The following is a 13,101-nucleotide window of genomic DNA, read 5'->3' as shown; positions in this document are numbered from 1 at the left end:
TGAAGAATCCCTCTGTTTTTATTTTATCATAATGAAGTGGAAAAGGATGGAACATTTTTGTACCCAGTGCCTCCTCTGTGTTAACAGGCAAATTTAAATGTTAAAAATGGAAGAACATGAATCAGTGGGAAGAGATAAAATGTCATATTGTGCTCCTCTATTTCCTACTGTGAATTAAAAATACTTCTCTATTAYTGGTTTGTCAACAAATGACATTGAATTTTTTTTTAACTTCCCATTTTCATTTTAATACTTCTGCAGTGGTCTTGACTCTGATTTGATTTCTTGTGAGTTCTCAGACACAGCCATTCTTTAGCTTCTGTGTTGTAACCTTTGATTTATACCAGCAAATTTGAAAGGATATATATCCTCTTGCACAATGAGGCTTCTGGTAATAAAGGGTGAGAAGAATGGAGAAAAAATAAAAGTACTGTTTCTTTGTTTGCTTGCCCAAGGAAATCCTTCAGCTGGGCTGTTGTTACTAACCAGGTCTGGGAAACATAATTTGGAGTTGCTTGCTGTTTCTCAGAAATATTTCTCCTTTGGAGTCATGTGGTGAAATGTTTATCAGTGAGATAAGTTAGTGAAAGATAAGGTATGAACAATAGATGAAATTCTGCTTTCAGCTGCGTTTGTATGTTTCCCACTGGCTGAAGCAGGAGAACTGCAGGAATATTTTGTGATCCTAATCAGCGAGCAGACAATCAGAAGGACCCAGACATCTCCTTTATTTGTAATTCAGGCATAAAAGAATGCCTATTACTTTCAGTGTAACTAAAATACCCGGTTTGCCTAAGCTTGTGCTGGCTGTTTGTGTAATTTATAGTCATATTGGCTARATACTGCCTGTACCTAACATTGTGCATGTGTTTTGCAGCAGTGGATGGTGTCAGTAACTCTGACTCTGACTACGCCAGTGAAGCCTTGARCCCACACATACGGAAAGTCGAGGCTGCCCAAGATGTTTCCAGTTCTGTTCCRGTGACAATCATCGATGATGCTCCGGAAGTCAGCACCTATAACTCAGATGACAACCAGGAGATGGAGATTAGGGTTTCACAGAATATCTCAGCTGGTTCTGTTAAYGCAGGAAACTTCACAAATAGAAACAACAATGCGGGTTCCTTTGATAAGGGACACACAGATGGTGGAGCTGTATACATATCCAGGGACCTAATATATCAGCAACCATCTGAAAATGATTTCAGTCACTGGCCTGTGGAACAGAGGAGAGATATCTTTGAATCTCTCACATCCTCCTTTGAAAAAAGAAGTGAAAAGAACTTAAGACTGGAACTCTCTCCTAAACATGGTATGAAGTCTGAGGAATGTAAATCTAAACTGAGTCCATCTCACTCCAGGGCCACAACTGAAATCAGTACAGCAAAAGAGAAGCTAAGTCCATTTAATGAATGTAGTATCAGGGAAAGATCTCTGAAAAAAAGTAAATCAGAATTAGAAATCAAATGGCCACCAGCAAAAAAAACGGAAGTAGAAGAAGTCCCATCAACACCCATGTGGTGTCATCGTGCCCAGAATTCAGGATCAAGCTATGAACCTAAAATGGGTTTGACAACATTTAAAGTTGTCCCTCCCAAACCTGAAGTAAGACATTTTGATAGAGGAGTTTCACTCTCCACTGGTGCCATTAAGATAGATGAACTAGGCAATCTTATTGGCCCAAACACCAGTGTTAGTAAGCATGTACAAGGGTCTTCTTCTGATGAAAGTGCGGAAATTCATATTGGGAGAGTGAAGGCGTTCTGGAGGTCGAGTTCTATGGACAAGCAAAGTGATGACTCTGCTGAGCATTTTCCTAAAAAGTCAGGAGTCACCACAAACTCTAAGCCCTTTACTGTGAAACCCGAACACAAACCYGTCTCTCCTGCAGCCCCAAAACCTACAGCACCACAAACTGTTACTACCCAGGCAGCTGAAAGACARTCTGAGAACGAAAGGACCAAACCAACTCCWGCAGCTCCACAGTCTCAGGTAACACCATCAGCAGCCCCAGCCATTAATAAGGACAAGCTGGAACTCCCGTTTGTAAAGCCACACAGGAGAACTTCAAGTCAGTATGTCGCCTCTGCCATTGCGAGACACATCAATGCAACCACCTTTAAATCTGACACCGCCGAATATAATGAGAAAGACGAAAACAAGCAATGGGCGGGAGAAGTTAAGAATGAAGCAGAAGTTTCACCGAAAAGATGTATTATTGTGGCCAAATACAGCCCTGTGGAAACAGAATCAACAGAAACAAGAGAAACGTTTTCAAGTACTTTTGCTTGCAGTCAGAAAGCATCCCACAGATTTACACCTGGTGATAATTCTGGTGTGGAAAACAAAGTAGTTAATATCAGGGCACCAAATCAAGCTCCTCTGAATTTCTATAAAAAGAATGCCAGTGTCCCACTTACTAAATCCTCTTCAAAGGATAACAACAGTGCAGAAGATGATCATGGTTTAAACAGCAAACAAAGTATAGCAGAGAAAAAGTCACGTCTTGCGTTTGACCAGAAATGCGAGACTGTGAGCCATACTAACTCAGCCTCATCCCTCAGGTCTCCTGATCTCCAAGGAGCCCCATCCTCTTTCAGCACATCTTTGCGAGTCACTAAATGGCCTCCTGTTAATGGTGTACAAGTTAATAGTTCACTTAAAGCTTCRCCTGAGCTAAATGGTGCAGCAGCAAATGCAGAGTCAGAACAGGAGGAGAAACCCGATGATTCGGATACCAACACTGTCGGTGAACTGGATGTTAATGTGCAGACCAATATCTTCGGACCAAAGAAGAAGTTCAAGCCTGTCRTCCAAAAGCCGGTTCCAAAAGACACATCATTGCACAGTGCCCTAATGGAAGCCATTCAAACAGCAGGGGGAAAGGAGAAACTCAGAAAGGTAAAGTGGAAACTTTTTTTAACTTGTCCAGATGGCAGAGCCCTGTATTCACCCTGTCAGACACCAGAGGTTTGGTAACTTTCTGGTGAGATGGACAACACAAGAAATTTTAAAGATTTATAATGGCAAAATGCAGACCAAGCTGCTGCTTATTCTGCACATCCTGTATATTATGCAACATCATGGCTGCWCTGCTAGCTGGAAGAGGCACAGGGTGCATGGACACAGATAAAGGAGAGGTAATTGAGGTTAGTCTAAGAGCCAAACCCTTATTTCAGCATGTTATGTAAWAACAGGAACACACAGCATGGAGAAAACTTGTAAATACCTGCAGTGAAAGAAAATTGCATTTTGTATTACTAGGGGATAATAGAATGCTGCTGACTTCATGCTCAGGGGATATGARACTGCATCTCTAAGTACAGCATTACTATTTACACATGCCCTCACTGTTCAGTGTACGCAAGGTTTTACAAGCAGGCCCAAAAAAAGACAGACTGATTAGTCTTCATAGTTTGCATTCTGATACATATTGCCAAAAAGTGTTTCCAAGCCATCTCTAAGTAAATATCTAATAACAATATGAGGTTTATTCCCTTCATATTCTAGGTTTCACACAGTGCACTAAATGGCAATCACAGGAAACCCTCATACACTGAGCCAGAGAATGAGCGTTCAGCCCTACTAGCAGCAATTAGAGGCCACAATGGCTCAAAGCTAAAAAAGGTAAGAAATCAAGATGGTAAGTGATCTTTGAAGGGCAGTCTTTTCCTGACTGAATGTTTTGAATAAACCAAAATACGYTGAGCTGCAAAGACAGAAATTGAGGGGTAACCATATGACAGAAGACCAGATCTGAGTTAGGCAAAGAGCATAGCATCTCTTTGGTTCAATTCTCTGCTATAAAATTTAAAAGCCTTTCAAATAGTGTGCTTTTGGCTTAGAAAGAAGCATGTAGAAATCCAAACCAATTACAAKGGAGTGTGCACAGAAGTCGTCAGATGTTCATTATTTTAGTTTAGCTTTGTAGAACTACAGAATGGTTTTGCTTGGAAAGGACTTAAACATTATCTGGTTCCAACCCCTCTGCCTTGGGCAAGGACATCTCCCATTAGACCAGGTTGCTCGAAGTCCCATCCAACCAGGCTTTGAACACCAACAGGGATGGGGCATCCACAGCTTCTCTGGGCAGAGAGCTGTTCTTTGGGAATTTGAAGTAGGATTAATATATTTGCATTACCTACCATATGTATCCAATCCCAGCTGCATGCTGGGGCTTCTTCCTATTTGCTTCCTATCTGCTAACATGATGCAAGTTGTGTGCWAGTAATCAGTGTTGATGTTTCATCAACATTCACCACAGCAGGATGATTCCTGCTCTCTGAAAGATTTACCTAATCATTAAAGCATCCCTTATTCCTAATAGCCAAAACCTGCATTGTTCTAGCCTTAGTTTTCACTCACTTGACTAATCCGGCCAAAGATGTGTCCTTGGCAAGGAGATTCCCATTTCCCTCGTGYAATGACTCAGTTCATTAGCACACATCCAGATAGCTGGCATTAGATAGAAAAATTCTCTTGCCTGTGTTAGGGAATTACTTCACCCCTCAAATATTCTACTGCCCTTGCTCCAGGTAGGGCACAGCTTCCTCTGAGCCTGTGAGCAGGATGTGCTAAGCAGCAGCAATCTTCACACGTGCTTAACTGCATTCTGCATTCATTAGCAATAAATGGCAATTTGTGTAAAAGAGGCTCTGACAATGAAGTCATCAYAGAGACTTTTTGGAGTACTTTCCTCTGGCAGAGAAGTTTTTGCCATGATTTTAAGGGGAGTTGCCTAGAAACCGTATGCTTTTTCACACCCTGTCACCTGTGCTAGTTAAATCAGTGCATTCATGCGTGCACAGGGAGCAATACAGATGTGCTGTGATGAAAGGGCTGTCCCTTTCATGTTGTCTCAAGTGTTCATCTTTCATCTAACATGACATGATGCTCATATATATATTGTGTGTGTAYAGGGAAGGAATAGAATGTAGGAGCGCTCTGTGGATTATTTGATGTGAGGTGAATCCTTTGACTTTTCACAACAGAAGCTCTGTGCCTCAGTTTCCCTTAGAAATTAATTATAATGAATCTGCTTGGAAACCTCCTATTTGGCCCACAATACTGAATTTCTTAGTAATTGCTGAATCATTGTAATTACTAACAATTCATCATGATTATTACCAGTAATGATATTAATGGCAAAAGTATGTCTTGACATACATTAAGACAGTTGATAGAAGAGCTGGCTTAKTCTGGAAGACTGTCTTCTCCTGCATGCATTTAAAGTAGGATGAGTTTCCAAGCTGGCAATTTGTGCAGAAATTTTCGTTTCAGAAATTCCACAGAAACACACTTGGAAGAATAATCAATTGATTTTGTTCTCAGTGTTTTCACATAGTTCTCACTGGTTGGTTTTTTTGTTTTTTTTGTTGGTTTTTTTTTCCTATGGCTGGAAACTTTATGTTTAATGGCTTTTTTTTTCGGTGAAGCTATGTCTGGAAGAGCTTCCCTGTCATCTGAGATTATTTCTGCACAGCCCAGACTGCAGAAAGTAATCATATTCCTGGGTGGCTACTGCAGCCTTAATATATCTTCCTGATTCTAAAAGCCTTGTGGTTGTTTCCAAATTAATACCAAGTCCAACTTTCTCTCTTACCTTGCATGCCAAGAAGAGTTACAGGATGCTGAAGCTCACAGTAAATAAAGATTGAGTTTCTGAGACAGACTCAATGCCAAGTCCTCAGTGTGGGTAATCAGCCCAGCTGAGTGATGTGAGTGAGTAGTAACAGATGTTCAAMCCCCTGAGCAAACAAAAGTTCTATGTGTTTTACATCATTCAAGCAAAGTGAAATCGGGGTACTGAAAGTGCATCAAATGTCAAATAATTACAGTTTAGCCATGCTTTGTATTAATCACCTTCTTTCATCTGCATCATGAGCAGACCTTCTCGCCGGCCTCTGAAGAGATGCAGCGTTTTAGGGACACGGAACAGTCCTCGCAGAAGGCCAATGGCTTTCAGGAAGAGCAGCAGTGTATCCCACCTCCCCCTGCCCAGCCGCCACCACCACCCCCCACCCCGCTGCCAGCAGCAGCTCCCCGATCCCCTGCAGCAGCCGCAGGGAACGCGGGCGACGCCAGGCAGGCGCTGATGGAGGCCATTCGCTCTGGTGCTGGAGCAGCAAAGTTAAGGAAGGTAAATGTGCTTTTCTGTTTTACTGTGTTTTCAGAACCATTTTTAAGATGTTCTAGACACACATTTCTTTCTTCCATCAGAAGAGGGTACGTACATTGTTTCCTCTAACTGAATCAAAGATAAGGAATATATTTGAAACCTTTGAACTGCTAATGAAACACACCTGTGTGTGTATGCAACCATGTGAACAGACAATACTTTTTATTAGAGACACCATCAAGAGCATGACTGTAATTTCAGAAAGCRTTTTCATGACCTTTTCATTCTCTATTATCTGAATGTCTCTATATCTGGATGTCCTTTACACAAGGTGAGCCTAAGAAAGATCAGATATGAGACCCTGAAGCAAATTTATAAATAAATGAATATTCTCTCCTAACTTCAGTATTGTGTCCTAGACCTTGATTCCCAACACCTAAACCTTGGTCACATGTGCTGASAGCTCTCAGTAAAACTGTGAGGTCGTTTTAATGTCTGCCTGAACTTTATTAATTGAATGATGCTGTTTCACTTTTCTGGTGAGATGTGAATAGGTCAGCTCCCGGATGGCTAAACTCTCAGTTGCCTGTGTGTGATTTTTGGAGTCACTTCACTTATCTCYTTGATCAAAGTTTGTTCTTCTCAATCTCAAGTTACACTGTGTTTCTTGGTAAAGAGAAGCAGATCAATTGTCCTTAGTGGAGGCATCCCAATATTACACTGCAGTATCCAAGAATAGACTTTGATCCAAGGACTTAAGGGAATGTAGAAAAGCAGATGTAGTTTTCCCAACCCATGATTTAGCTGATACCAGCCATAAATGTGTAAATAGACTTTAATCTTGCTAACTTGTCCTCTTTTAAATAATTTTAAAATCACTCAAATTTTAACATTCAAAAGTTGTCCAAAAAATCTGATTTCTGATAAATCAGAAATTCCACAGAATCATACAAATGGCACAAACAAATCAGTGTTTCAGGGAAATTTATATCAGCGAGTTCTCACTACATCAGGAATCTGGATTTGCAGTTAATTTTTCATGTCAAAATTATATCTGCTTTATGCACACAATTTGAGGAGCAGCAGAGCTCACACTTGGTTTGCTCAGCTCGGAGAAGGCTGAGGAGCAGTCTCATGGCAGTCAGTGCCTTCCATGAGGAGGGGCAGGCACGGTGTCCTCTCTGTGGTGGCCAGCAACAGATCCCAAGGGAATGGGATGCAGCTGTGTCAGGGCAAGTTCAGGTGACAATAGGAAAAGGTTCTTCACAAGAGGGTGGTCAGTCACTGGAATGGGCTCCTCAGGGAWGTGGTCACAGCACAAAGCCTCACAGAGTTCAAGGAGCAGATGGACGATGCTCTTAGTCATATGGTTTAGTTTTAGGCAGTTCTGGCAGGAGCGGGGAGTTGGAATCAGTGATCCTTCAGGGTTCCTTCCAATCTGAAAAATTCTATGACTTTAAGACTGCAAATTAGGAAGAGGTCAGGCCTTTATTTCCCCAGTTCACCAACTGACAGAAAAAAAAAATGGGACTTGGACATTCAAGGGTATTTCATGCAGTTGTTTTCTAGATACTTCCAAATTTCTTCTTCTTCCAGCAGCATTGCTCTTGCAGAAGTCTCTGAGGGGATCCATAGCTCTGCTCATGAAAAYAAGTCTTTATCATATCTTTGGGGATTTATTTCAAAACACTTGGATAACCAGTGCAGGTCATGAAAGTACACCAGATATACTGATGTATTCTGCTAAATACTGTGCCTGTCTTGTCTCATTTCCAAGGCACAGTAATTTTTGCTAGTTTTGACACTGAAACAACGGAGGAGTACATCTCATTATATAGGTCTCTTATGAAAATAAAAGAGAGCACTGTTTTGTCCAAGGCAGAGTATGAYTTTCTTATTACTGTGCTGTCCTTCCAGATACTGGATATGCAAGCTAGTCTTGTATATGCCAAARTCATCATGACACTTTGACATCTGAGATCTCATGCCCTTGATAACTGATTAAAGTAAAAATGTTGTCAGATTTCTGAAAACACTTTCAATCCAGTGTGTTTTAATATCTCTTCTAGTTCTCTGCATCATACTGAGAGCCAAATTCTGATCCTTCCAAGCAATTGGACAACTTGTGAGAGCAAAAGTTGAATCCATAGAAGAGAGAGAATACATTATAGCTGAATAACATGATTTTTTTTCCTTTACCAGCGTCTAAGGAACGCTGAGATTTTTGTAGGCAGTGGCTGACAGGTTGYTTTGTGCCAGGGCTAAAGCAAACTTTTTTCTTTGTTTTTGTTCTGTCAAAGTTCTATGATGTGATTTGGAAATGTGARCGCAGAGCTGGTTTTGGCTTTGCTTTCTGGAAGATTTTGGTTGCAGCAACTAGACAGCAGAGTAGGTAGTTCAGTTCAGTAATGGCATCTGTTTCTCTTCCATTGTCTTCTCGAAGTCTTCTGGGACAAGGGCTTCTGACAGTGAAGTCATTTATTTAGCTAATATTGTGGAGAACTGGGAAAAGTCTGTGTTGCTGACAGCAAAGTCATTTATTTAGCTAATATTGTAGAGAACTGGAAAGAATCTGTGTTGCATAGTTATGTGTGACTCGGTGCTTATTTATGTGGGGTTAGTTGCAGTGGAAGTAGATCAAACGGAGCTGTCAAAGGAAGCAAATGTAAAAAGCAACCAATTGCCTGGATAAGGAGCATCCCAACAAACATTTGAGCTCAAGTTATATCTGTGAACAGGCAGCTCCTCCACTCCTCCCCTGATTACACAGCTGTTTGCTAAAGTCATGAACTTTAAGGTTAAAAGATTCTCTGTGCAGGAAGTAAGGAGAGAAGTTGCTGCAGGCTGACCTTGCCTAGCTRAGAGTCGAGGTCTGCACAGCACAGTCTCTAATTGGGTCAGCCAAAACAAACCAGGGCAGAAATACATGCTTGAGGGAAATGCCAAGTATAGGTAAGACAGTATATGCACAGCTCTCCTGACTGTTCTTCAAACCATTTTTTGGAGTACTGTGCCTGTTTTGGCAAATAAATCACTCTTTTTTTTGCAAAAACTGCTTYTGTTTTATTGCACACTGTTGCTGTCCACAGACTCCTGAAGGAAAATTCTTGCAGGTGCCAAGCCCAGTTGAGCCTGCTCAGCCAAATGGTTCATCCCCAGTGCAGGGCAGCTCAGAGAGCTGGCAGGAAGTGGCTCCACTGCAGATCCCACCCAAAGGAAAGGGCGATACAGATGTGTTACACAAATGGGGTGAACTTAGCAACCTGGCAATGTGCAAGGAAGTAATCCTTTTCTTCAGTGTTAGAAGGGTCTGTCAAGGAACCTGACGGGTGTTCAACACATCCAAAGAGTAACAGCTATTCAAGGAGGTGGCGTTGAGTAATGCCACCACCCATGATGGCTGCCCTGGTGCGTTTGGTGGTTAACATGTGTCACTGGAGAGGACATGTGTCCCAGCCATGGAGAATCAGTTGATCTAGGAAGTAAACAGCTCATGGGAGACCAAATTTTGGCTAATTCTGGCAGCCAAAACTCAGGTCATAGAGCTGTACCATGCGACATTCTGATTTTAAAAGTGAACTAATGTTTTCCTTAAATTGTTCAAACTCTTATTATAAAGTTAAGATCTGTATGTACAGTTTTTAACTTCCTATTTCCCATCTCAGAGAAGGCAAAATAATGTAGATAGATTTCTGAAATCCTGCATATCGATGCAGGTGTATTTTTGCGTTTGTGTAACTTGCCTTGGGATTTACCATGATTATCTGTGAAAAAAAACCATAACTACACATGCAAATAACCCGTTAGAAGTCTAGCTGTAGGTATAGTYGCAGCACAAGTCCATGCAGGATTAAAAACCTTACTCAACAAAGAGAAGCTATAAAAGTTTCTTTAGCYTATATGCCATCTACTCTTTTTAGGTAGAGTTGTACCCAGGGATTTGGTAGAAATATTGCAGGGGAATGTGTCTGCAAATGGTGGGGAAAGCAAGTTATATCTCTGAAGAAGAGGCTGTTTCTCGTGGTAAAATTAGGTCTTCAGACCACTTTTTAATGGTACGTGCAAGGGAGATTGTGCAGATTGCACCTATTTTCCAATGAAGGTTGGAATTGCACCGAAGTAGCCTTTTCTGTTTGTTCACTGAGTTTTTAAAAATTAATTTGGCTCTGTCACAGTTCCCACAAGCATTCGTGGCAATGTTTGGCATCAGCATTAGGTCGTGTCAGCTCTTGATACGTGCGGTGTATCATTCTGCTGGCAATCGAAGGAGCCAGGTAAAATAATTACTGCACCACTTGCAATGAGTCCCTGGTGTTCTCTGGGATAATTTGGAGTTGGTTGTCAACAAGTAACACATCGATCAGAATTGTGGCATGTGGAGTGTCTTCTAGGAAGCATGGCCTAGTTCCATATCTTTATGTCAAGCAGTGGACTATTCTTCTCACATAAGCAGAGATGTATAATTGTGAATGAACAAATACTGTGCCTTATCATCAGTATCTGTGGGTGCAATGACAGAAATTACAGACTCAAAGCCACAGTTGATGTAGGGTTTGGTGTGCTGGAAATAAATGGGGCAGGAGGCTCCGTGATAAGGTTGGCCAAGCTTGATATACAGGTAGTCAAATGAGCCTGTAAGGTGATTCTAGTTCCCATGCCCAGTCAGATGCATTTGCATGCTGTTACTCAGTTTGAATTGAAAGATAAAACTTAATTTGAACTCTTCACCTTGCTAATAATTTATACCGTGACCTATTTTTCCCCTCAACAAAGGCTAAAACGGAAAATGTAGACTTGATCAAATGCATTATTCCTGTTTAGCTTTTGTGGTGACCTTAATGTATATCTTCCTGATAGAATCAAAGCTCAGTAACTTTGAATTTGGAAAAGCACCTTAGCATATGTATTTAAAATTAAGCATCTGCTTAGATGACCCGAGGACTGGGAAGGAAGATAAGCATTTGTATAAGTATTTTCCTGAATCAAAACCATTGGGAGTTTCCTTCACTTAWTCAGGAAGTACTCATCAATTGATTTTTATGGCCAGTGACAGCTAAGCAATATAGAACAGATTTTGACTGTCAGATGTTGCATACTTGCAGCCTGGGCTTCTGTTCATTCCACAAAATGAAGGAATTTCACAGAAAAAATGCATCGCCTATTCTCCAAAAACAGCACAGTTGCAACCATAATAGTTAAGCATGTATGAGGTGTGGATTTTTTAGGGAAGGATTGCACTTTTAATTAGACCAAATGATAAGCTAGAAAAAAAGCAGATAAGCTGAAGTAGTCTCAAGGAACAGATGAAGAGACCGAGCTTGAAAACAGCCCCAMGGGAGAATGTTTGGTTAACAATGTCAACATTTGGAGGTTTAAAAATACCTTGAATGATCATGTGCTTTTCTTTGTTACAGGTCCCTCTGCTCGTTTGAATCATGTAAAAAGAATAGGTAACTGGAAAATCTAACCCTGTATGCACCCATAATCATCATTCAAAGTCTGAAGTGGCAAAAAACATCAACAAGTTTAGTTTATTCTCTTGACTACAAGCCAAAATAAGTTGTAGTTAATTTTCTGTGTGTTCCCGCATAATGGTTCTAAGGGGAAAATACATTGCTCTGCTGTAAAGCTTCTGTGCCAAGGAATTGTGTTTTGCCTCTGAATATTTAAGGTTGCCAATAAACTATTCTTGTTGGCAGGTTAATAAGAATATAAACACTGCACAGTCCTGTGTTAATACTTAATTGTGTTTATGGGCAAAATTAAAAACTTTGCTAGCTATCTGAAAGTAATACTCATTTCAAGCTGTTAAAAATACGTAACTATTTCAAACTATTTACTTGCTTCTTTTTTGATTTCAAAAAGGGCTGTAATTGATTAGGGTGAAAACCAGAAWAAAGGTCTATAAAAAACAATCACAAGAAAAAAGTTATGATAGCTAAGTCGGCATATGCTGGGGTCAATGGTTTTTAAAATTGAGTTAACTTTGTATCTCAGATGGAGCTGTGAGAAAGCAGGCAATCAATAATGAACGTGAGACAGTGTCTATTGAAAAGTTACTTATGGGATATGATGTATAGAATGCTAATGTGCAGAGACATGCTGAACCCTGGTAACATTCCTGGCACTTCAAAAGTATTGGGCCACCTTAAAGGATCTCTGTTTGCAGCAGGCTGTGAAGGTTGCAAGCAAGATTCAGAGTCCTGCATAGAGGTCCAAGATGTAGAATTCATTCTGCACTGCGAAGCGAAGTGAAGCTGGTTTATATCAGTAACCAGGACTTTTGTGGTCTATTGTTCAGGTCATGCATAGGTTGGCCCTTGGTTTCTAATTCRTATGGCTGTTGTATGTTGTCTCACAAGTATTTATAGCAGCATCTTTTTCAAATGTTAACTACTTTGGTAGTTGTTGTTGTACATATTTTGAAAATATTTCGTTAAATTGATTAACTTAAAACAGACAAATGAAAATGCTTTTTCACATTTCCTATATTGTAATGAAACTGAAGAAGAGGAAGTTTGTACATTTACATTTTTATAATCACAGACTGGACTGGTGGCAGATTCTTTTTTTTTTTTTTTTGAGCTGGAATTTAAAATGTATAGCTATGGACTGTTGAAAGCCCGAGAATATGTAGCCATCTGCATTTAATGTGACTATATATTATATATTGTAAAATATTGATGTCTGTTAGTGCCACGAATAAAAACAAAATCAAAACCTGACATGACTGTAAAGGCTCTTTTTTGCCAAATATTTTCCATCACTAGAAGAAATTAGAACTAGAGAGGGACTTAAGCAAACTAGTATGCTGTCCTCAGTATCTTGAGTCTAACATAAAATATCTCAAGCAATGAAAGTGCTCACAACTTACAACTTAGAAATGCAGTAGAAATCACCAGCTAGGATGAATATGTGAGTTATATGCATTTCAACAATGATGAGTTACTGATAATGTTCCCTCATTAGGRATGCTTATGTAT

At 40.3% G+C, this 13,101-nt stretch overlaps 1 protein-coding gene across 6 annotated transcripts in view; it reads left to right on the top strand.

The window, feature by feature from the left end:
* COBL (cordon-bleu WH2 repeat protein) overlaps positions 1-12,860 on the top strand; it is a 157,697-nt gene extending 144,837 nt beyond the window's left edge. For 5 of the 6 annotated variants that reach the window (XM_057371057.1, XM_057371055.1, XM_057371059.1 and 2 more), the window contains 4 exons: positions 878-2,901; positions 3,511-3,627; positions 5,888-6,139; positions 11,533-12,860. In XM_057371057.1, the coding sequence (XP_057227040.1) occupies positions 878-2,901; positions 3,511-3,627; positions 5,888-6,139; positions 11,533-11,550 (2,411 nt within the window). In that variant the 3' untranslated portion in view covers positions 11,551-12,860. The remainder of the gene's footprint in view (positions 1-877; positions 2,902-3,510; positions 3,628-5,887; positions 6,140-11,532) is intronic. The other variant, XM_057371058.1, reaches the window with a different exon arrangement.
* Positions 12,861-13,101: the final 241 nt, after the last annotated feature.

This window comes from Malurus melanocephalus, unplaced genomic scaffold (genome assembly GCF_030028575.1).
Source record: "Malurus melanocephalus ecotype Western Australia unplaced genomic scaffold, MMel_1.1 scaffold_139, whole genome shotgun sequence".
NCBI lineage: Eukaryota > Metazoa > Chordata > Aves > Passeriformes > Maluridae > Malurus > Malurus melanocephalus.
The sequence above is the reverse complement of the archived record's forward strand: the minus strand, read 5'-3'. Positions and strand labels throughout refer to the sequence as shown.